This window comes from Lutzomyia longipalpis, chromosome 1, assembly GCF_024334085.1.
Source record: "Lutzomyia longipalpis isolate SR_M1_2022 chromosome 1, ASM2433408v1".
Lineage (NCBI taxonomy): Eukaryota > Metazoa > Arthropoda > Insecta > Diptera > Psychodidae > Lutzomyia > Lutzomyia longipalpis.
In genome coordinates this window covers 36,910,346-36,934,165 of record NC_074707.1, presented here as the reverse complement: position 1 = coordinate 36,934,165, position 23,820 = coordinate 36,910,346, and the positions used below count along the sequence as shown (strand labels likewise).

General features: G+C 37.3%; 2 protein-coding genes across 2 annotated transcripts; both read left to right on the top strand.

Moving 5' to 3' along the window:
• The first annotated feature begins 409 nt into the window (after positions 1 to 409).
• LOC129787102 (adiponectin receptor protein) lies at positions 410 to 23,629 on the top strand. The gene is made up of 5 exons (XM_055822422.1): positions 410 to 767; positions 3,448 to 4,023; positions 17,721 to 18,283; positions 18,392 to 18,459; positions 20,716 to 23,629. The coding sequence occupies exons 2-5, from the start codon at positions 3,477 to 3,479 to the stop codon at positions 20,780 to 20,782; spliced, it is 1,245 nt and encodes a 414-aa protein (XP_055678397.1). The 5' UTR covers positions 410 to 767; positions 3,448 to 3,476; the 3' UTR covers positions 20,783 to 23,629.
• LOC129787098 (tyrosine-protein kinase receptor torso-like) lies at positions 8,818 to 11,877 on the top strand. Its single transcript, XM_055822414.1, has one exon. It carries the CDS (start codon positions 8,997 to 8,999, stop codon positions 11,619 to 11,621), a length of 2,625 nt encoding a protein of 874 aa, XP_055678389.1. The 5' UTR covers positions 8,818 to 8,996; the 3' UTR covers positions 11,622 to 11,877.
• Positions 23,630 to 23,820: the final 191 nt, after the last annotated feature.

Below are 23,820 nucleotides of genomic sequence, written 5' to 3'. Positions count from 1 at the left end.
TTTCCATAAATGGGATTTTTCTTGTTTTTCCGGCGATTTTTTGGCCAGAAAACACATATTTGGGGCTCCTAGAGCACTTCCGGGTGCTTTGGAGCCCCCGGGAAGCCCCTCTGTGCGGAATTGGGGGCCTGCGGAAATTTTGACGGTTGGGGATTTTACACGCACTTTTTTTCCCGGAAATGGATTTTCGTGAACTTTTGGAATTTTTGATGCCAATCGACGCGGCGGCGTCTCCTAAGCCCGGAAAACTCAATTTCCCCGGAAAATTCGGCGGAAAATGCGAGAAAATTGCGAAAAACTAAATGTGTGAGACACACAGATAGCGCTAAATTGCATCCATCTCATTTACTCTTCACCCAACACTACCAGTAGTGCCAGTGGTGATTTTTGGAACTGCTGAAATGGCGCCAAATTCAAAAGGTATGTCAAAAAACACATGACAGCTTTGACAGATTGACGTCACGAATCGACGAGAGTGCTGCAGAAAAGTGTGCTCGCACGAAAAAAAAGTTCTCACGGCAGTTTTCTTACGGATTTTCGTGTAATTTTCTATTTCTAGTGCTTTTGTACGGTGTACGGGAAGGTCAAGGAAGTCCCCGGTGGTGTGCAATGGTGTACTCTGTGCAGTGAAAGAGGCTGAGACTATTTCAAGAGAGCTGGGAAAGTCTCTTGTGGAGCAAGAAAATTACACAACCACCTTTTTTCTGCGACTCTGCGCGTTTTCACGGATCTTCGGGGAGCACCCCTCGCATTGGATTAGCTTCTCTGTAAGTTCTCCCAGCAGTTTATTGAGCAATTGTGGGGACTCGGGTGATTCTGGGGCAGTGAGAAGGGGTGGATGGGTTGAGGGAAAATCGATCAATGACTTTGTGCGCTCTTAAAAGGACTTTGCACTCAGCATTGCGAGTCCACAGTTCATTCAGTGGAGCTTCCGGAAGGTTCTCTGGGTACTCTGTGGGCACTGTGAGTGGACGCACCAGGTGAGGATTTTCCCGTGGAAAACAAAGCTCCCGAGTGACAGCTTGTTGCATAAGTTTTTGTGCTTTTGCCAACTTCTTCTCTCCAACAAACTTTCCCTTTTTTCGCGCATTTCATCAACACTCCCACATTTCGCAAGTTTTTCCAATTTTCCGGCCAGCGTGTGGCTAAGAAAAAAATGCAGAAAATCGTGCCACTTTCTGTTTGGCTGAGCCACCAGCAATTAGTATGCGAAAACGCGGATTGTTTTCCAACCTGCACTTGTCTGCAATGTCGCGCATCCCATCCTAAAATGCTTAATCAGCTTCATTATCTCGCGAATTTATTGGTGTTTTCAATAAATCCCTGAAAATATTAAATCAGAACCTTTTCGTGATTTTTCTCACCTATTTCCCTCGACAGGGACACACCTGGCGAGTATCTTTCGGCCTTGAGCGTGCTACAGGGGGTGGCAATAAAGCAAATTACCTACCAATGTTTATGAGCTCACAGAACTCGCACTACATTCATAATCGATAAGGTTGTTTTGCATTAAAATTCTACTAATTAAATGCCGCAGAACAAAAGAGATTTTAGGTTTGCATGCAAATTGAGAGAGGAGAATTTTGTATCGTTAAAAAAAGAATATTCATGGGATCTATTGAAATCTTTCTTTATTTTGTTTGAAAATTTTGTTCAAATAAATTATTTTAAAAAATTTGTTTTAAGAATAAAGAAAATTTAAAATTCGAGTTTGATTGTAGATTAAAAGTCTTTAAAATTGACGTCTCTTAATTTCTTTCTGACATCTCGGAGATCTTTTATTGATTCATCAGGTACACTCATTGATGGGAAAGTCTTGAATAAAAGTTTTATGAGTAAAAATGTATTGACAAAGATCAAGATTAAATTACTTAAAATTCTATTAAAAATTGACTTTAATTTTGAATTAAAAATGTTCTAACGGTCCAACCAAAGCTTTTATTTGGATTTGGACCTAATTCGTTTTAATTCAGCAATTTATAAAATAAAATTTCAGCAATAATAATAAAAAAATTCGTCTTATTATTTACTTTAAAGCAGTTCTATAATACGCTTCATTTCTTTCCAAGATTTTTCTTAAGTAGTACTTACATTTCGAGAAAATTCATACTCTGCCTTTTCATAGTTAGTAACTAATATAACTGAGACGAGAAGAAATAAATTTCTTGTGTTAATGACTTGAAAACATTAAAATCTTCCCAGCTAACACATGATAACTTTGACTTTACTGACTATTTATTAACGTTATAATAACGTTAGATTATCGTAAAAAATGGTCAGAATTTAGTCATTAGCTTACTAAATTCTAACGTCAGAATAACGTTATTATTTGGTAAAGTAAAAGTCAAAGAAAGTAATTAAAGTTTGATAAAAAAAAAGATTTAGTATCCTTAAATGACAAAGAATCTTCAGATCTTTTAACTTACGCTCCTTTAATAAAGTCTGGAAAAACGTTTCTACTTTTAATTGTCAACAAAAAATTCATTACCGGAAGAAAACGTTGAAAAATGAATCATTCTTTTAATTTTTATGCTGAATTTCCCAACATTTTCATGCCTGATGAAAGCATTCACTTTCTCCGAAGAATTCTAGACAGATAATTTGAATATTTAACTCTTCCCTGTCACATTAAGCTTAAATAACTGGAACAACGCACCTAAATTTACAATTCTTATCAATTTTAGCCTCTTTTTGGTATTGACAGATAAGAGAAAAAAGTGTCATAAATCCCTCCTCAATCCCCCGCAATAAATCCTCCCAAAAATTCCTCATTCTATGCTCAATGTTTCCTACAAAATCTAATGTTCAACATTGATAGCGCGATATCATTTTAGCCAATTCATTCTAAAAGAGGGGGGGAAACAACATTAAATTTCTCATTTAGAACTTTTTATTTATCTCTTCCTCTCACAGTTTTATAACCCTTTTTGTTCTCCTCCAAAGCTTTGTATCTTTTTAAGATAAAGATTTTTATGTTGCAGTTGTTGTTGGATTAAATTGCGCTCTGCGCCAGATTTCATTAGAATTCCCATAAAAATCTTAACAACTTCCACACAGAGAGAGAAATTTCGCAGCAAATAAATAGGAGATTTATAGAACTGCGTGGTTGTGTTAGAATGGGGGGACTTAGAAGACAAATTAATGGGTGGTGCGTGTGATTTGCGTTGAACTTGAAGGTGTGGAAATGGAAAAACTCGTATTGGACAAACACGTGCTTCTCTGTGAGTTTTGCGAGAATGGAAAAACTGCGAGTGGTCGTGATGACCTTGGGGATACGCGCAAAGTCTTTGGAGTTAGCCACACAGAGCTTACAGTGAGAGACTGTGAGATAGTCGTTTGGCCTATTTGATTAGGTTATCGCGTGTTGGGGAGATTTTGGTCTTTGAAAAGAGGAGATAAGATGGGGATTTTTTAATGTAGACAGCACCTCTTCTCTGTCTTTTCCAGGAGAGAGTTCTTTTTTTTGTGATTGAGAAATGGCGGAATTGGGGGAAAGTGTTAGAGAAACTCCGTTGATGGTGACTCAGGAGGGAGGACGCAGTGTTCTCACACTGATGGAGGATCTGTCGAGTTTGCGGAAGAGACGAGCGTGGAACCCGGAAGTGGATTCCCTGGCGTCCGGGGATGATGATATTGATCTGCTGGGGATGGTTGAGGATGATGACGATGATCTCGGGGATGAGGAGGAAGAGGATGGTGTTGGGTGCCCGCTGCCGTCGACGCCGGAGGACAATCAACTCCTCGAGGCGGAAATGACGGAAGTGCTCAAGGCAGGTGTGCTGTCGGATGAAATTGACTTGGGGGCTCTGGCGCACAATGCTGCCGAGCAGGCGGAGGAATTTGTAAGGAAGGTGCTGGAGGCATCGTGGAAGGTGTGCCACTATAAGAATCTACCTCGCTGGCTGCAGGACAATGACTTCCTCCATCGAGGACATCGTCCGCCGCTCCCGTCCTTTGGCGCCTGCTTCAAATCCATCTTTCGCATTCACACAGAAACTGGGAATATCTGGACACATCTTCTTGGTAAGTCCTCATTTTTTTAAATCCTTTTTTATTCTTTAAAATTGTGGGAATTTGATGGCGATTTCGGCTATTTTTCAAACCATTTATTAGCCCCTTTTGGATAAATAACTCACCTTTATATAAAAAATTAATTGCCAATTAACAAATCATCCTCATATATTATCGACTTTGCGCGACTCACAGGCATATCAATGTCTAGCAGGTGATTGTAGTTTAATGATAAAGCCACTTTATTGACCATTTATGCGGCAAATGGGCTGGCAAACACTCAAACTCACTCATGTGAAGTTCCATTGTTTAGCCAAAAGGGGGAAAAAAAGAAATATTTATGTCCTTTTGTAAATTATTTGTTCTTACTCGATGAAAGGAAAAAAAAGATCCAATAATAACTTTTTTTTCCCTCCCATACATTTTACATGATTTTTCCTTCCATTTAAATGGAAGAATGAGAGCTTTTTTAGAAAGCTTTTCTTGATGAAATGAAAATGAATGGAATATTCGTCAAATTCGATGAAGTTGAATAACTTTTGCCACAGAGAGTTGGTATATTTTGTTTCAATTTTCAATATCTTAATAATTTCTTTGGCGTCTTTTCCACTTTCATGCTGAATTTATCATCAAATAAACATATCGGGGGAAATTGCGCAAGCATCGTGTGACATAACAAAACGCAAATCGCGCTAAATTTCATGACAAATACCGCCAAGACAAACGTTTTTGTATTTTATCAAAAAATGTATTGACGCCATTTGGATTAGATTTTCTTAAGTGGCGGTGATTTAGAGAGAAAATGAGAAGGAGAGAGAGAGAGTGAATAAAGTTTCTTATCAATAGGGCGTTAGAACGAAAGGGCAGAGGTCAAGAAAAATTTTATGGGGTATGTTAACGAGAAATTTTCCTCGTGTCAGGGGGAATTCATATAAAAATAGGAATTAATTTATTAAATCAATATTTAAAATAAATATGAGTTTTTGTAAAGTTTTATTTTATTGATTCAATAAAAACTTTGAATACAAAGAGGCATTTATATGGTTAATTTTATTGTGGGAATTTGAGATTCTTAATTTTCTGAACAATTTTTTAACCCTTGGAATGCGGAGCGGGGTCGTTGAACGACCCCAGCGCTATATTTCGTGTTATATCTCCATAAATATATAAGATACCATTCCCATCTTTTGGAAATAAGTTCTTTGGTTATCTGAGGAGGTTGTGTAAAAATTTCAGCTCAATCCGACCACCACAAGAAAAGTTATTAAGGAAAATGTAGAAGAAGGGAATTCAAAAATTGGTGTAACGGTCATGCTGCGGAAAATTTTTTAGAGCATAAACAACATTAAACATAATTAGAAGCATGTAAATGTGCAAAACAATAAAGAATATTCGAGAAATATTGCCATTTATAACGTTGCGGGAAGTGAGGGGAATGTGGGGAAGAGTGAAAAAAAATTGCAGTTTCTTGGCAAATTTCTCAAAAAGAAATTGTGAAAAATGATTGAAAAATGTTTTTCCCTAATATCTCCTTCTAAGTATTTTAGGGCGGCGAATTTGTGGTGCAGGGTGCAAGAGGACTATATAAGGAATCTATAGGCACTAACCCGACAACTCCAGGTTGTATAGTTTGGGAGAAAATTGGCCTTCTTTTTGGGGTCGTTCAACGACCCCACCTTCGCATTCTACGTAACTACCAAGGCCTCCGCATTCCAAAGGTTAAAAAAGAAAAAAATTTTAAAGAGCTTCAAAATCTTTTTGGAAAATAAGTTTTCTGTTTGCCTTGCGGGTTTAAGAATCTTGTGGTCAAAGGATTTTTCCTAAGCCCAAGAAAGATCTAAAATACAAGATGACCAGGAAGTTAAGTCTTATAAGCTAATAGTTTTGATTGAATTGAGATATCTGAAAAATTCTTTAACCAAAAGATGTGTTAAAAGAAAAGTTTTATTTAGTTTTTAATTCAAATATATTTTAAGAAATTGTATAGATTGTACAGATCAAAATGTAAAAAAGAAGAGCTTTTCCGTGACAATAGTTTTTATGTCAGCCATGTCAGCCGAGTAAAAACGGAATTGTTTAAAATAGAAATGTGAGCTTTTAACGTTTTTGTTTAAAATGCTTGAATTATCACTTGATGTAAAAAAAAATTTTTTCCATTAATAAAAATTTTATAATAAAAAATTAAGTGAAATAATTACTTAATTAACGATCTTAGAACCGTTTTTAATGTTTAGTAGAGAATTTAACAAGACATGAATTCTAGAATATTTCATCGTTTTGCTAACAAAAGGGAACTTTCCCATTTTGGCCTACACAGGCTATAATTTTAAGGATAGTATCGATTTGGATTTGAAACTTAAATAAAACCTTTTCTGTTAACACATCTATTGGTATCTAAAAACTTACATTACCCGTCAAAAGTTTCCGGGCAAGCAAAAATTGCGTATTTTTGAAGGCAAATTTCAATTGGCTATATCTCCGGCTGTGGTTAATCGATTTTCAAAAATCGACCAGTTTTGGAAAGGTACATTTCTCACCTTTCCAAAACTGGTAAAAATCGCGCATAGCTTCACAAAAAATGGCATTACAGGAGAACCGCTTGATGGATTTTAGTGAAATTTTTTTTTAAAGTTAGATAATAATGTCTACATTTAATTTTGATGAAATTTGGACCAAGTGTAACTTATAAAAATTAAATGGTCAACGTTTGAAGTTAGGGTACCCTATTTGTAACATAAGGGTATCACTAAAAAAACATTAAAAAAGAACCACGTGACGGATCGGGATGAAATTTTTTTTAAAACTTAGGGGACATGATTAGCTACCATTTGAATCCGAGTTTGTCCAAATCGGTCAAGCACAGGCTGAGATATGGTCAAAAGTGTATTTTTTCACTATGGTTCACTAGAATGGCTGTCATGACTGAACTGCTTAACCGATTTTCAAAAATTTATCAGATTTGGAAAGGGAATTAAATTACCTTTCCAACGACTATCTATTTATCAAAATCGGTGCACTAGCGGCCGAGATGCAAAAGGTCAAAGTGAAAATTTGTAAAATTGTGAAAAAAAAAACTTTTGCCTAGGTTTACCAAAATGGCTGCCAAGAAATAACGGGTTGACCGATTTTCAAAAATTTACCAGTTTTGAAAAGGTGAGAAATGTACCTTTCCAAAACTGGTCGATTTTTGAAAATCGATTACCCACAGCCGGAGATATAGCCAATTGAAAGAGGACTAGTCATTTTAGTATGAATCAGTCCCCAAAGAGGTAACCAAATTTAATTTTTAAATTATCATAGGGCATTGTCAAAGACTCAAGAAAAGCGTGGTCATTTCCCGGAAAAGCGCTGGGAAATATACGAATTTTCACATTTTATGTCAAATCGGGTGCAAACTTCTTTGATTTTTTTCTTAATTTCTAGTTATTCTAGAAAATTCTTTTCTGTGTCATATGAAAGCTATTTAAAGGCCTAACAATATATATTTAAATCATTTTCCTACGGTGGAAAACTCGCGAGATTTTCCGGCATTGAACTTTTCTTTTGCTTCCCATTTCTCCAATATTGAACGTGACCAATTTTAAAATATCTCATTTTGTAGCATTTTTAATTATCTTTCATTTGGTATAACACTTGCAGGGGAAATCCGCTGGGAAAACTCGCTACAGAATGATTTTCCAAAGTTAAGCACATTTTCACGTTGGAGGAAAAGAGATGGCCAATTTTTTTCTAGGGGAATTCTTAGAACATTCTGGAAACATCAAAGAGGAGAAATCGTTTATCTCTTTTTCTCCAACGCGAAAACGTGCTTAACTTTGGAAAATCATTCTGTAGCGAGTTTTCCCAGCGGATTTCCCCTGCAAGTGCTACATCAAATGAAAGATAATTAAAAATGCTACAAAATGAGATATTTTAAAATTGGTCACGAACAATATTGGAGAAATGGGAAGCAAAAGAAAAGTTCAATGCCGGAAAATCTCGCGAGTTTTCCACCGTAGGAAAATGATTTAAATATATATTGTTAGGCCTTTAAATAGCTTTCATATGGCACAGAAAGGAATTTTCTAGAATAACTAGAAATTAAGAAAAAAATCAAAGAAGTTTGCACCCGATTTGACATAAAATGTGAAAATTCGTATATTTCCCAGCGCTTTTCCGGGAAATGACCACGCTTTTCTTGAGTCTTTGACAATGCCCTATGATAATTTAAAAATTAAATTTGGTTACCTCTTTGGGGACTGATTCATACTAAAATGACTAATCCTCTTTGCCTTCAAAAATACGACATTTTTGCTTGCCCGGAAACTTTTGTCGGGTAGTGTATATCTCTATCCATTTAAAAGTTATTAGCTGCTAAAATCATATCCTAACTTCCTTGCCATCCATACTGGCCAAATTAGCTGAATTTACCTTGGATTTTAAAAATTATTTTATCAGGCTTTGAGCAAAATTTTGTAAAAGACAACGTCATAGATTAGATTTCTTTTTTCTACACAATTTTGTCCGTTATTTTTGCAGAATATAAGCTTTATTATTTGGTGGAAACTCAGAGAAATTCTCCTGATTATTTAAAGATTTTCAAGAATTCAAAGAAAAATGTTAAAAAAAAATTCCGTTTTGCTTGTAGAAATGGAAAGTCCAGCAATTATTTTCAAATTCTAATCTTGAGAAAATAATGAGAAAAATCACTGCTAAAGGTTCCCTTGATTTATTTGGGGACGCTACAGGAGTCCTAAAAAGGGAAATTTTGCTTGTTCGGGCATCTTGTCTAGTTGAGAAAAAGTAATTATGAGGAGATAATGATTCTTGGTAATAGTTAAAATTGAATTTAACATTCGTTCGGCAAGGGATTAGGTCAGGTATAAAGGTGAAAAGATCAGGCTATAAAAGGAGGTTCAAAAGGAGCATTCAAGTCAGTTTTATGCAAATTCTTGAGAAGTAAAGAAGTCTTGTGAAAGTTTGTAAAGTTCCTTAAATTCGTCAAAATGAAGATCTTTTGCAAGTTTAGTGTTTTGTGCATTTTCCTTGTGATTTTGCGACATGTGAGTGCTAAAATGTCAAATAATATGGACACAGTGATCATTCCACGAGAGTTGAATGTTGAAAGATTGGAATGTGTGCACCTTTGCTTGGCAATAACGGAAAATTCTGGAAAAATTCGCGATTGTTACAAACTTTGCAAGGATACACCGAAAAGTCCTGAATATAATGAAATTTCGAGACATTATACGCGGAAGAGGTTCTACGAAATTGGATTAATCTGTCGTGATGATCGAAGTTTAACTGTGGCTGTGAACATGACTGAAGGAAATAGTTCCATTGTTATGCAATTCAGAGTTCGCGATGGACGTCAGGAGGTTATTTATCTGGCCAATAGCCCCTTTGGATTGATTGATGCGCTTCATCCAGGGAGGGAGTATAACATCTCCGGATTTGGCTTCAAGGGGAATGCTTCGGTGGTTAAGGAACATTTTATCGTGAAGGAGATGGCGTTTAGAACTCTTATGGAACACGGACCATTTGAAGAGGTAAAAGACGTTAAAATGGTGAATTATCGGCCTTCGCCTAAATGTGAAACTTGCATCATTGCTGATGTTGAATGGATCCCGTCGGCGGACAATATTTGCCACTACAGCGTAGCATGGCATGATAACTTCCATGGGAAACTCAATACAATTCCCCAGATCGTGGAATTGAGTGTGAAGCCAAAGTACAGAGTAACGATTGGAGATCTTGACTTTGAGCATGATTACAAAGTATCAGTGAGGAGTTTTCTGCATTACGGGGAGCAGGCAACGAAGGATTTTGAATGGTGGAGCTTCAAAACGCCAACATGCAGGGAAGTTTTTACAAAACCTCAAGATATTGTCCGAATTTGCCCCCCTACGAAGCCAAGAAATGTGATTGTTGAAGCGGAAAAAGTCGGTGATTACACGTGGAATTTCAAGATTAGCTGGGATAAGCCAGAGGAGCCCTATCCTCATGGATACAAAGTCACAATGCGCAGCCTAAATCACGTCAATCCAACATCAATGACAATCACAACGAGTGGAAATCAGACTTGTGTGGATTTCCTGGATTTTCAAACGAAAGCCCGGCGTTTTGAGATCTCCGTTGAAGCTACGTATGCAAGCGGGAAAACAGCTGTGAAGACCTTTGAAATTTCCCTCAGCAAGATGAGTAGGAAGTTAATGATTATGTGGATTTTTGTTGTACTCTCCGGATTCGCGGCATTCATCGTCTTGGCTATTGTGTACCAAAAGAAGGCACTGTGCGCAGAACCACTCCCAGTTCAAGTTGATGAACTCAAGGATATGTCCCAGAAAACAACAATAACAGTCATGGCGGATATTGCAACAGATCCCTGCATTAATGATGACTTCGAGGTTGATCCACGAAGTATGGTGATCCTGGATGTGATTGGAGAAGGGCAATTTGGCACAGTTAACAAGGGAACATTCTTCGCACCGAATTCAACACAAATTCCCGTCGCTGTTAAAATGTTAAAGGATTCTCCGTCGTTTGAGGATCTGGACAGATTTCTCGAGGAGATTAAAATCATGAAATCTGTCCCCAAACATCCGAATATTCTGAGCATTGTGGGGCATTGTACGAGGAAGGGAACAAAGATGCGCCTCCTGACCGAATACTGTGCCAATGGGAGCTTGCTGAACTTCCTGAGGGCGAAATGGGCCAGCCGAAAGAATCAACATTCCCGCCTAAGTGAGTTTAGTGACAACTTTATCAATTTCAATCATGCCATTGAGGAAAAACCAAAGCCACAGAAGGATATTTTGGAGGAAATGCATCAAAAGGCTGGAAAATCTACGGATAGAATCTCCTACGTCAATGTTGTGCAGAATCCTGTCTATTTGGGGGACGAAGCATCAGTAGCAGATGATACGGTGATACAAAATGATCCCTGTGTTACGCTGAAATCTCTTCTGGACATTGCTGTACAAGTGGCGGAAGGGATGAAGTTCCTCGGAGATAATCGTGTCATTCATCGCGACTTGGCAGCACGGAATGTCCTCCTAAGTGAAAACAATGTGGTGAAAATTGCGGATTTTGGGCTGAGTCGCAACATCAAGGATAGCGGAATGTACAAGAAGAGTGGAAGAGGACGTGTCCCGATCAAATGGATGGCCCTTGAAGCTCTCACACGACAGCTGTACACCACACAATCCGACGTGTGGTCCTTTGGAGTGCTCCTGTACGAGATTATTACGTTGGGATGCATCCCTTACCCGACAGTTGAAAATGATCAACTTGCAGACTTCCTGGGAAGTGGACGACGCATGGGGAAGCCTCTGAATTGCTCGCAGAGTCTCTACCGCATCATGTCATCCTGCTGGGAGGGAGATCCGTGCCAGAGACCCACATTTGCTGACCTGATCGAACTGCTAACCGAAGAGAGGAATAACATCAATGGAGACGATGTGATTGACTTGGAGAAACTGGAGGAGGACAGATCACTGGTACGAGATCATCCAGCTGGCTATACTTCATATCTCATTCCGCTTGCCTTTAGGTCTCACTACTTCAGCCTCCGTAATGTGAACGACAGCACCTTTGATGGGAATTTTCCCAAAGAAGTTGGAGAATTTTAAACAACCCAGACTCAGGAATGGATTTTGACTGTAATTTGGAAGGGTTTCTTGATAAAGACCAAAGCTCTTGGATACTGATAAATGCTCTAAAAGAACTTAAATTAGAATAAAAAGATAAAATGTCATTGTAATTTTCATTCATTTTCATTGCAATTTGATAAATTATTGCAAAGTCAATTAAGGAAAGATTTTAATTTTAAAATTCTTTGTAAATGATAAAAAAATCTCTTCATTGAATAAAAATATTCAAAATGTATTCCAAAGTCTATTTTTATGCTCCTCTGAATCCTCTTGAAAGGCTGTTGTATCTTTCTACAACAATGGGTGTAAATCTGATGGGAAGTACATGGATATTCGTCAGATAACAGAAGCGTAGCCAGGGAGGGTTTTTGTGTGTCTAAATCTACCCTAAATATTCAGGAACTTCAACTTCAGTCTTTTCCTTAGAGATCATAACATGTTATTTCAATGCAAAATATTACATTAAAAAGAGCCCGATCTGACGACTTTGCATTTTAGGTGGTATACAGAAGCTGTGCTATTCTTTTCTTCGAAAGAATCACAGCTAAAATTATCGAAAGGGGATTTTTAAACGTTTTTTTTTTTAAATATTTTATTAAACGATAAAATGATGTTTATTAAACGTTAAAAAAGAACTTAAACTACTTAAATGTTACAAAGAGCCGTTAAATGTTTAAAAACAATATGCGAACGTCAAGTGTTAGAAAATAAGCGTCATTTGTCAGAAAACGATAGAAGAGATCATTTAGAGAGAGCTGTCATCTACTTTTGACTGATTATTTTCTCTGTGCCTTATTTTATCGAATTATCGATAGTTTCAGGGTTGCTACCCTTATAATAGTTTAACAGTAGTGACCATTAAACAGCGTGTGTCATTCTTGCTGTGTGGATTTTATGCTCAAGTGCTCTGGAGCATAGAATTTTATGAAATTGTGGTGCCTCGTGCTTTGAGAATCGACGGTCTTATCTCGAGTGACGTCACCACTGCTGTCGCTATATTCATCTCGCTTTTACTCGCGGGGATTCTTCATACGCTCGCTCGTCGATTGCTTAACTGAGGAGTACAGTGCCGTGCGATAGAGTTCAACGCGGCCTCAAAATGATCCCCACGCGAGCATCGCCCGGGGCATGCGAGATGTGCAAGAAGCGAATTTCTATGAAATTCTTTCCGGGGATAAAGTGTGGAGGAGGATGTGACCGCTGGTTTCACGGTGCCTGCATCGATCCTCCGCTTTCAAATGAGAGGATTAAGGATCACGACAGTGGCACTTTCGATTGGGTGTGTGCTGATTGCGTCACCCGCGACGGTGGAGTTTGCGACGCGACGCGCGTGATGAATGCTACAGGCACTGCTGGAGCTACAGCACCTGTGGATTTTCAGAAGGAAATTGAGATCCTTAGAACCAGGTGTGGGTGCCTGGAGACGGAAAACGAGGCCCTGCACAGTCTGATTAGAGCCCTCACTGCAAGGGTTTCTGCTCTGGAGTCCAAGAATTCTGTGCCATTTCATTCCTCGCCTCGCAACTCAATGCCCGGAAGATCTCTCTTTTGGCCTGTTGGAGGCCGCGATCTTTTTGATGCCTCTGCGGAGAAGTCTTTACCTGGAAATGCTCGTTGTGCCCTTCCAAAGCCGGATGCTGGCGTGCCTCAGGGGCCCCAGGAAAATTCCAATCTGGATGTTGGTGGAAAAAATCACCCTGCGCGTGCCGTGAGGGACTACGTACGTCCGGAGCGTGAGGCGGGACGTCCTGTGCGTCGTCCGGTTGTGGTGGGGCGCGCTAAACCTGAGAATGCTCTGCCAACTGTGCCCTCATATCGATGGCTCTTCGTGACTCGATTGGCGAGAAGTGTTACCGCTGATCAATTAAGCAATCGTCTCGAAGGTACCCTTTCCTCGGGACGCCGCCCCCGATGTGTGAATCTCATCCCAGCGGAGGATTCCACGCGTCGTATTGGTTCCTTTCGCGTGGAGCTCTTGCCTGAAGAGTTCGACGAGGCACTTCAACCTGATTTCTGGGATTCCGGGATCCTGGTGAAGGAGTTTCTTTTTCGTCCAAGACGAAAGACAACACCTGCAGTCCCCGGAACTACTGCCCAGCCTAGGGAGAATGATGGTGCCGCTGGAGTCGCGCCCGCTGTTGGGTCCGGAGTCTCGGGTGAGCATGGAGAAGATGCTATCTCCAAAGATGACGACGGGCAGGATGCCCGGTGAGTACTCCATGATCCCATCGGTTCCCTCCCATGATGACGACCTGCCTGATCCTGGACTTCTTCATCACTCGCTATTCTGCGGGTCTTCCCTCAATAGTGGCATTAATTCTAGTTTTAACTTTCATGATTTTCTTAAAGTAGATTTTGGGGATGCAGACTTATTCTCATCCACATCAGCCCAGATTGAAAATTTACAAGATTCTATTTCTAATCAAACCTTAATTTCTTTCAAAAAACTTACTACTGATTCACGTTTTTCTTTTATAATTGCACATATGAACGCCCGAAGCGTTCGGCGGCACATTGATGAAATTCGCCTTCTCCTTTTTGACTCAGCTCTTTCTATCCTATGTGTCTCTGAAACTTGGCTGGACTCTTCCGACTCGGCGGAGGCCGTGGGTGTTCGGGGATTCCAATTATTTAGGTGCGACCGTGAGGGTCGCAGAGGTGGTGGCGTGGGGATCTATGTTCGTGATTCCCTAAAATGTTCATTGCTTTGCTCCGGCAAATTTGATGCTTTAGAGTACATTGGCATTTCTTTTACGGCCAATGGTGTCAGCAGTACTGTCTTTTGCTCATATCTACCTCCTCCTGTAAGAAATCTAGAAAGCATTGAACGACTGCTTGACTGTGCCCTTTCCTATGATAATCTTATAATCATGGGTGACTTCAACATAAATCTTGTAAGTAACTCTAGCATCAGCGCTCGTTTTCTTGGACTTCTGTCCTCCCTTTCATTGCTCCACGTGAAATTTAATCCAACTCGCGTGGATTCTCTCTTGGATCTTATGATCATTCCTTGCAGTGATGAGCAAAAACTCCTGCATTTTGGTCAGATTCCTCTACCTAGCATTTCTGACCATGATCTAATCTTCGCTTCGTATAACTTTCGGCTCCCGCGGCCTAAAGCTAAATACCGAATCATTGCAGACATTAAAAATTGTGACAAGAATGAAGCACTGTCTTTTGCTCTCTCAATGGACTGGAGTCCTCTTTATCTAGAACATTGTGCTTCCAAAAAAACCTCCATTCTAACTGAAATATTAAATTCAATCTTTGAGAGTGTGGTCCCCAAAAAACGGGTTCTTATTCCACCTCTCTCTACTCCATGGATTAATTCATCCATTGTCTCGATGGCTAAACGCCGCGACGCTGCTTGGAAAAAGTGGAAGCGATCTGGTCTTCCGTCACATCGTCAACATTATTGTCGATTGAGAAATCGAGTGTGTGCTTTAAAGAACAAAGCCAAGAAAAAACATTTCCATAAAAATCTTGATGTTGAGCTTCCACCAAAGAAACTTTGGGGCAACATAAAGAAACTGGGCCTGCGCCCTTCTATTAGTGCCTCTACTACTCCCACTATCTCCGCAAGTGTTCTTAACACCTTCTTCTGTTCCAATTTACAAGGAGGTGTGGTTGAATGCCCCAATCTTCCATCCATTCCCTGGGAGGGTTTTAGCTTCCGCTGTGTTTCTCAAGTAAATGCAGCATACGCTATTTCCCGTGTCAGGTCTGATGCAGTGGGGAGTGATGGCGTCTCCCTTACTTTCATTAAAATTCTTCTTCCGGTAATATTACCAGTGCTCACTGATGTATTTAACCATATTATTACTACGTCGACTTTCCCTGAAATTTGGAAGTCTGCCTTGGTTGTACCTATACCAAAAATTTCTAATCCTGTTGCACCATCTGATTTTCGGCCTATCAGCCTTCTCCCTGTTCTTTCTAAAGCTTTCGAATTTCTGCTCCATGAGCAGATGACCCTCTATCTCAACAGCAACAGGCTACTTTGTGACTTCCAGTCTGGTTTTCGTGCTGGTCACGGAACCACTTCTGCACTACTTAAGGTAAATCATGACATTGCATCAGCTATCGATTGCAGCCACTTTGTGGTTCTAGTCCTGTTGGACTTCACGAAAGCTTTTGATAGTCTGCCGCATGATCTTATTTGCTTTAAACTATTTAAACTCTTCAAATTTTCCTCAAATGCCATCTCACTAATCCGCTCCTACTTCAGCGGGCGCTCTCAAATCGTAAGATTTGGAGATGAATTATCTCCTCCTGGTTCACTGACTAAAGGCATAGGTCAGGGTTCCATTCTCGGTCCCTTATTATTTTCATTATTCATTAATGATCTTCCTTCTGTCCTGCGCAACTGTTCCTACCATCTTTATGCAGACGATCTGCAAATCTATACTGAGGGTTCTACACTCGACTCCCACTCTGCCTTCCAAATAATGAATGAAAACCTCCAAAGAGTTGAGCACTGGTCTTCTTCAAATGGGTTGATTCTCAATCCTAAGAAGTCGCAGGCAATAATTTTCTCTAAGAAATCTGCAAATTTCACTTCATTACCTCTACTCCTTCACGGAGAAATTATTCCTGTTGCTGATCAGGTTAAAAACCTGGGAATCGTCTTTAATTCGACTTTGACCTGGTCTGATCATGCAACTGCCCTTTGCCGAAAGGTCAACTATTCCTTATATACCCTAAGACGCTACCGGAACATCACTCCTACTGACACTCGCCTGCTTCTTGCACGAGCGCTACTTCTGCCATTCTTTCACTATGGAGCAGAGCTCTTCTTTAACGCGGATCGTGACACAATCCGTCGTTTAACAGTAGCTTTTAATAATTGTGTCAGGTACATTCACGGACTTGGACCTCGCGATCACATTTCGCCTTTCAGGGACGCGTTTGCAGGCTGCGATCTTGAATCGTACCTCCAGATGCGTGCCCTGATTTTCATACAACGCCTAATTGAGACCGAAACCCCAGAATACCTTTCCTCTCTTTTGACAAGGGGGGGTTCTGCCAGGGTACAGGGATACTTGGTGCCGAGGGCTGAGTTTGATTGCTTCTATCGGACGCTTTTTGTAAAGGGCGTCTCCCTTTACAATGCGTTGCCGCGTAACTGCCGCCGTTCCATGAACGCTTTGAAAAGGCATTTTCAGTCTGGGCACTGATGCTTTGTTTTCTTTTTCTTTTTTTTTTCTCTATTTTTTTTTCTCTTTTTATAAATTGCTTTGTAAATTTTTTTTTCCCTTTTTCTCTTTTTTTTTTTTTCTTTTTTCACCTGCCACACACATGTGAGAGGGCATGACCCTATTTTGTGTTTGAAATAAATAATTATTATTATTATTATAAAAGCAACATCAAACTTATGTAATGTCAAACTTTAGAAAGGAACCGTCAAATCTTTGAAATCAAGGATCGTCAAACGTTAAAAAATTGAAAGACATTAAAAAACTCAAACGTTAGAAAATAATCCTCAAATGTTCAAAAAAGAATCATCGTGCATTTAAACGAATGTCAAATGTTAAAACAGTAACGTCAAACGTTTGAAAAGCAGCATCAAGCTTTCCAAACGTCAAACTTTGGAGCAAAAACTTCAAATATCAAAAAGGAAACGTCAAACGTTAGGAAAGCAGCAACAAGTTTATAAAACGTCAAACGTAAAGAAGGTCAATCAATGAAAAGAGTTGTCAAACGTTAAAAATTAACATAATATCTGGTCATTTTAAATTCATTTTCAACGTCTTTAAAACTTAAAAAAAAAAACCTCAAAACCTTGAATAGATTTCCGGCTACATCCCTGAAAGATAAACGTCCTATGTTTTCTATATACAAAGTTTATTTGCATCTCTTCTACCATCCCACAAGTACCACCACTAAAGGTTAACTCAAGGGTTAAGTGAATGATGTTGAAAGATGCGCTTCATTGTGCAAACATTTTGACGTCCGCACAAGACGTCGTCTCTCGCGCTTTTCTCGTTTACAAGGGGTCATTGAATAAATAAATTCTTCCCACCAACGAACGGGGAAACTTTGAGAAAGTTCTTAAGGATTTTTTTTTTCAACTTTTAGGATGCTTTGCTTTCGTGGGAGTTGCCTGCTACTTCCTCACTCGTCCATCGATTGAGATTCAGTTGCAGGAAAAATTAATCTTTGGCGCCTTCTTTGCGGGTGCCATCGTCTGCCTGGGCTGCTCCTTTGCCTTTCACACCCTCAGTTGCCATTCTGAGGTGGTGGGGAAGCTCTTCTCAAAGTTGGACTACTGCGGCATTGCCCTCCTCATTATGGGTTCCTTTGTCCCGTGGCTCTACTACGGCTTCTACTGTCACTACCAGCACAAACTCATCTACCTAAGTGTCGTCGTTGTTCTCGGCATCCTTTCCATTGTTGTCTCGTTGTGGGATAAATTTTCCGAACCAAACTTGCGACCTCTCCGGGCGGGAGTCTTTATGAGCTTTGGACTATCCGGAATAATTCCAGCCATCCACTATGGGCTAATGGAGGGATGGTTTACGCAAATTAGTCGCGCAAGTCTTGGATGGCTCGTCCTCATGGGGCTCCTCTACATCCTCGGGGCGACTTTCTACGCAGCTCGCGTGCCGGAAAGATGGTTCCCCGGGAAATGTGACATTTGGGTGAGTTGAAAAAGCTCCCAAAAAAAAAAACAACTGAAAACCCAAAGAAAGATCTTTAAATAAAGATACAATGAATGAACTAAAATTGCCATAATTGTCTATTTTCAGTTTCAATCTCATCAAATATTCCACGTGCTCGTCATCGCTGCTGCTTTTGTTCACTATCACGGCATCAGGTAATTGACATACTAACCCCTCACCTCCTTCAATATTTCCTTTATTTTTGTTTGAACTTATGGCAAATGGATATCTTTATTTTCTTTTATTTCTATCACAAAAGATTATTTCTATTTGTGAATTCTCTTTGCTGTGAAAATGATTTTATTATGAGCTCTATTGAATTTATTTTTACAATGTCTGTTGTGAAGACTAGACGAAGGCTGGAATGAAAAGGAATTTATTCAGTTGTGCGTCATGATTTCATTCAAGGAGAATAAGAAACATTAAAAAGAAAAGTTCTGAAAGAAATTTTAGTTTCTTTTGAGATTAAATGGGATTAATTAGACAAAGTTTGTTGCAAAAAAGTTAAATATGAGGAAAAATGATTAATTATCAACAAAATATCAAATAAACAATACAATGAAATTTTTTAAAAGACAATTTAAACGTTTAGAGGATTTTGCTGGCCACCGTGGATATTTTTTTTTAAATCGTAATAAAATAAAGTCTATTTAACAAATTTTGATGAATTCTAGGAAGAATTAAATGAAAACGTTTCTTAACCTCTAGGCCGCCAAGCGGGGTCGTTGAACGACCCCAGCCCTATATTTCGTGCTATAACTTAATAAATATAAAAGATACCATTCCCATCTTTTGGAAATAAGTTCTTTGGTTATCTGAGGAGGTTGTGTAAAAATTTCAGCTCAATCCGTCCACCACAAGAAAAGTTATTAAGGAAAATGTAGAAGAAGGGAATTCAAAAATTGGTGTAACGGCCATGCTGCGGAAAATTTCTCAGAATGAAGTTAGTCACATCATAAATCATATGGTTGAAGGGGGTTGAAGGGTTGTGTTTACTTTCTCACTTTACCTTCTCAGTGTCAGAATTATCACGAATAAGTAACATAAACAACATAAAACATAATTAGAAGCATATAAATGTGCAAAACAATAAAGAATATTCGAGAAATATTGCCATTTATCACGGTGCGGGAAGTGAGGGGAATGTGGGGAAGTAGTGAAAAAAAATAGCAGTTGCGGTCAACTTCGTGGCAAATTTCTCACGAAGAAAGTGAGAAAAATGAGTGAAAAATGTTTTTCCCTAATATCTTCTTCTGCGTGTTTCCGGGTGGCGAATTTGTGATGCAAGGGACAAGAGGACTATATAAGGAGTCTAAAGGTAGTGACCCGACAGTTCCCGGTTTTATAGTTTATGAGAAAATCGACTTCCTTCTTGGGGTCGTTCAACGACCCCACCTTGGCGCTCTAAGGAAGCTCCAAGGTCTTGGCGGCCAGCAGGTTAAGAGAAAATTAAACTCAAATATTATACATTTGGCGTAAAAAACTACTTTGAAAGACGAGAAAATTATCTCTGTTCAATTAAGTTCCAGATAATGAGAATTTTACAGAGAAAATTTCAATAGAATCTGTATCTTCTTCAGTGCATCGAAAGTTCTGGGGACTGTAGGGTCCATTTTGATAAAAATCTTTTTTTTTTCTAACAACTTTAAAGTTGTTGTAAGATTTTAACACTTGATGTTTTTTTTATCATTTAGTTGTCGTCCGAGAGAGTCAGAAAGATCTTTATTCTGAACGTATAAGAAGCTTTTTTGAGAAATATTATAAACACAAATGAAAACTTTTTCAAATCTCATGAAAATTTTATTTTGATATGATTTTTTTGTCTTCATAAATTCAAGCCCAAGAAAACAAAAAATTGAAAGAAATTTATAAAAATAGAAATTAAAAAATTAATCAATTTAAAACATTTAAAAAATCATTTTGATAATTTTAATAAGTCAGAAAGATCATTAAAGAGATATATCATTATAGAAAGAAATAAAATGTCAAAATCTTTTAAAATTTTTGAAGAATATCAAAAATCTTATAACTGACAAATTGAAAGAAAAGATTTATATCAGAATATATCTCTATGTTGGGATTTTCTCTGTAAAATTCTGCTTTTTCGGGGGCTCACAAAACGGAGATAATTTTCCTCTTTTTCAATGTTTTAAAGTCAAAGCTTGAGGTTAGAAATAATAAATCCTCCATAGGTACTGTTAAAGAATTTCTTATTTAAAGTAATTGATCAGGCATCTACTGTAAGAATTCTTTTTCTTTTCAATTTTTTTTCAGAACTTTATATCATTTTATTGGTCAGAATTTCAATTTTAATTGGAGTCTAAATTTAACTCGGCAAATCTCTGCATATTTTTATCGATATAATGATGATGTGTTCATTGAAGGTAATAAAATTAATTTGTTTATTGCAGCGAAATGGCAATGTATCGTGTGACGGTGGGAGAGTGTGCGGTTCCTCATCCAGCAATTGCCTTTTAATGCTACAAAAAAAAACAAGAGATACCAAGAAGTCAAGCAAATTAAGACAGAAAAGTATTGAGAGCTCGTGAGCATCATCGTAAGGATTTTCTGCATAACAAAAGAAAGGAATAAAAAATCATTGCGTGAAAGGTAAGAAAGATTCAAGATGCAGAATGAGAACAAAAATATACAAAGAAATTAAGAATTAAGGAAGAAACTAAGACGCTCGTAAAGTCATATTAACTATATTATATAAAAAAAAAGGAATGAAAATAAAAGAAAATTAATTTATAGATATAATTTAATGAAAAAAGAAAAAAAAATGAAAATTCTGAATCACTGAAAAATGAAGTATTTCCAAATCTCGAATATTTTCATTTTTCATCATCAATTTTAGTTTATTTGGGTTTCAAGCTGAATGTTTATTTTTTTTTAGGAAGCTATGAGTTCACAAATTTATCTATTTTTGAATTGTTTATTTGAAATTGTTTTTTAAAAGAAAATATTCTCTTGTTGAAGAAATTTTATTGAGTTCTGCTGCTCAATGAAGAAGTTTTGTCAGGGAGAGGCCTTTTTTTGATTTATTCAGTCACCTCTCAAATTGACACTGGAGTTGCGTGGAAAATTCCCAAAATAAATCCATCGGTGTTTTGCCGTAAACACGGGGGAATTTTTTTTCGTGTGTAATTTAATCCACACAAAATATGAATGAAAAGAGAGATTCAAAAAAATTGCCAGAGGAAACAAATTTGTTGTGTCTGCTTTTCACTCGCAATTTCTTCGTTGTTTAGCCTTCTATTTTATTAAGAGGAATTGTATCTCTGTCATCTTTCTCAATTAATTTCACAGCCAATTGAAGAAAAATGTTTTGCTAGGTGGCTAGAATTTATTGCCGAGTGTTTTATTATTTCGCCATAGGCGTTTACTGTTTGTAATAGATCCTTCACGCTGAGAGTATACCAAAAAAACAAAAAAGAAAACTAAAAACACAAAAACACAAGTAAAAGAATTTTATCTTAAGATTCTAAGATTGCAAACCCTACTAATGTAATGGAAAAAGAAAAAAAAAACATGTAGATTTAATAGCCAATGAGTCGTAGTTAGTGAAGAAAATATCAAGAAAACTTTTTAGTGAAAGAACTGTAATGGAAAATCGTAGATAAAATCTGGGCATTGTACTTTTTTCTTTCAATAGGGTGTCCCAATTAAAGTGTTCAGTTTGGAAAAAAAGCAGGGAAACATTTTGAGCTTCTTTGGAATAATTTCTGGTTTTAAATATTTGTGGGAAAAAAAAAAGATAATGATGGGACTTGAACTTGCAATATTTTGTTTGTCAATATCAGTGCTAAACGCGCAGCCTAATAAACGCCCCTAAAGGCCTGGCCATACGACAGCGTCAAAAGACGTTGTTCGTTGTTTTTTCTCACTTGCTCCTTGTCAAATTGTATTGCGCTGTCACTGTCAAACAAGAAACGCGGTTTCTATGTTATATAACCGCCTTTCTTGTGTGACAGTGACAGCGCGATACAATTTGACAAGGAGCAAGTGAGAAAAAACAACGAACAGCGTCTTTTGACGCTGAAGTATGGTTAAGCTTTAATGGTCCAATCAGGATTTTTTGCAATAGATTTTCGTCACGATTTTCGATTTTCTCTCAAAAACATTAAATTTTAATGTTTAATCTAATTCTTTATCTCGCATAGCCATGGTGTGAAAATATCTCAAATATCTATTAAAAGTTTATTAAAATGAAAATTTATTAACTGGAAAAACAATTTTTTTTAAAGTTTTCATTTACATAAATAAGTTCTAAAGTGTCTGAAGTAGAAAAAAAATAACATTTAAGGTCGAAAACAGAGCTATTCTTTTTTTTCAAATAGAATTAATTAAATTAAAGATTTGATTAAGATAGCAAAATGTTTTTGAAAAAAAAAGGAATAGTTGCCGGATTCGAACCTGCAATGTTCGTTGGCTAAGAACAGTGCTAAACCCGTTGCCCTAATGAAAGTTCTGAACTTTAAGAAGCATTTTTGGAGAAAAATTTTAATAAGAAATGAAAGTTTTTTCAAATCTCACGAAGCTTTCATTTTGATATAATTTTTCTCTTTAAAAATTCAAGTCCAAGAAAAGAACAAATAAAAACAAGTTTATAAAAATATAAATTCAAAAATAAATCATTATAAAACGCTAAAAAATCATTTTGTTAATATTTCTTAAAATAATTTGGACACCCTATATAAAAGTTAATTCAACTTAATTGAAACAGAAAGAAAAAGAAATATTAAATAAAAATAAATAAATCAACACACAATGGGACGTGAATTATTTATCAAATCAATATTATATATTATTAAAAGAAATATAATATAGTTGTTCTCACCAGAAAAGAAATGTAGAAAATGCCACCATTTTGCTGATTCACCTTTAAAAGTAAAAATAGAGAGAGAGAAAACTTTCACTTTTTTGATATTTTTGTCATCATTCCACCTCATAAATGAAACTAAATTAACAATATGAAAAAAAATATACCTACCTAATAAATCTGCTGGAAAAAAAAATTGTAAAAGAAGGAGGATAAATTTGAATTATAAATTCACTTTTTTCACCTTGAAGGATAAAAAATTGATTTAAAAAAAAAGAACAGTGTTTAACTTGTTCACAGTCCTATAAAGATAAATTTAAAAAGAATATTAAAGAGATAAAAATAAATAAAAACTGATGAAAGATGGATCAATGCAACTAATTAATTTATTTCCTTATTTATACAACAAAAATAAGAAAGAAAAAGAAAATCAACTTGACTTGTAAGTGCATAAAATTACAGAAAATAAGGAGACAAAACAATAAATTTTGATAAAAATTCAACCTGAAAGACTTTGAACTCTCCCCTTCCGACTTTTTTCTGCGGCACGAGAAAAGAAATTCACAAGAAAACGAGTTTTTTTCTTTTATTTTTATTTTTTAAAATATTTTCCTCAATAAATTACACAAAATTGCAGGAAATTGAACTTGAAAACAACTCGAAAGCGTCGTACCTTTTGGCTTTACTTGCTTTC

Excerpts from the sequence above, each read along its gene's own strand:
- LOC129787102 (XM_055822422.1), top strand. The coding sequence starts at position 3,477 with ATGGCGGAATTGGGGGAAAGTGTTAGAGAAACTCCGTTGATGGTGACT. Across the intron at positions 18,284-18,391 it reads CCGGGAAATGTGACATTTGG|TTTCAATCTCATCAAATATT; the intron begins GTGAGTTGAAAA and ends GTCTATTTTCAG. Across the intron at positions 18,460-20,715 it reads GTTCACTATCACGGCATCAG|CGAAATGGCAATGTATCGTG; the intron begins GTAATTGACATA and ends TGTTTATTGCAG.
- LOC129787098 (XM_055822414.1), top strand. The coding sequence starts at position 8,997 with ATGAAGATCTTTTGCAAGTTTAGTGTTTTGTGCATTTTCCTTGTGATT.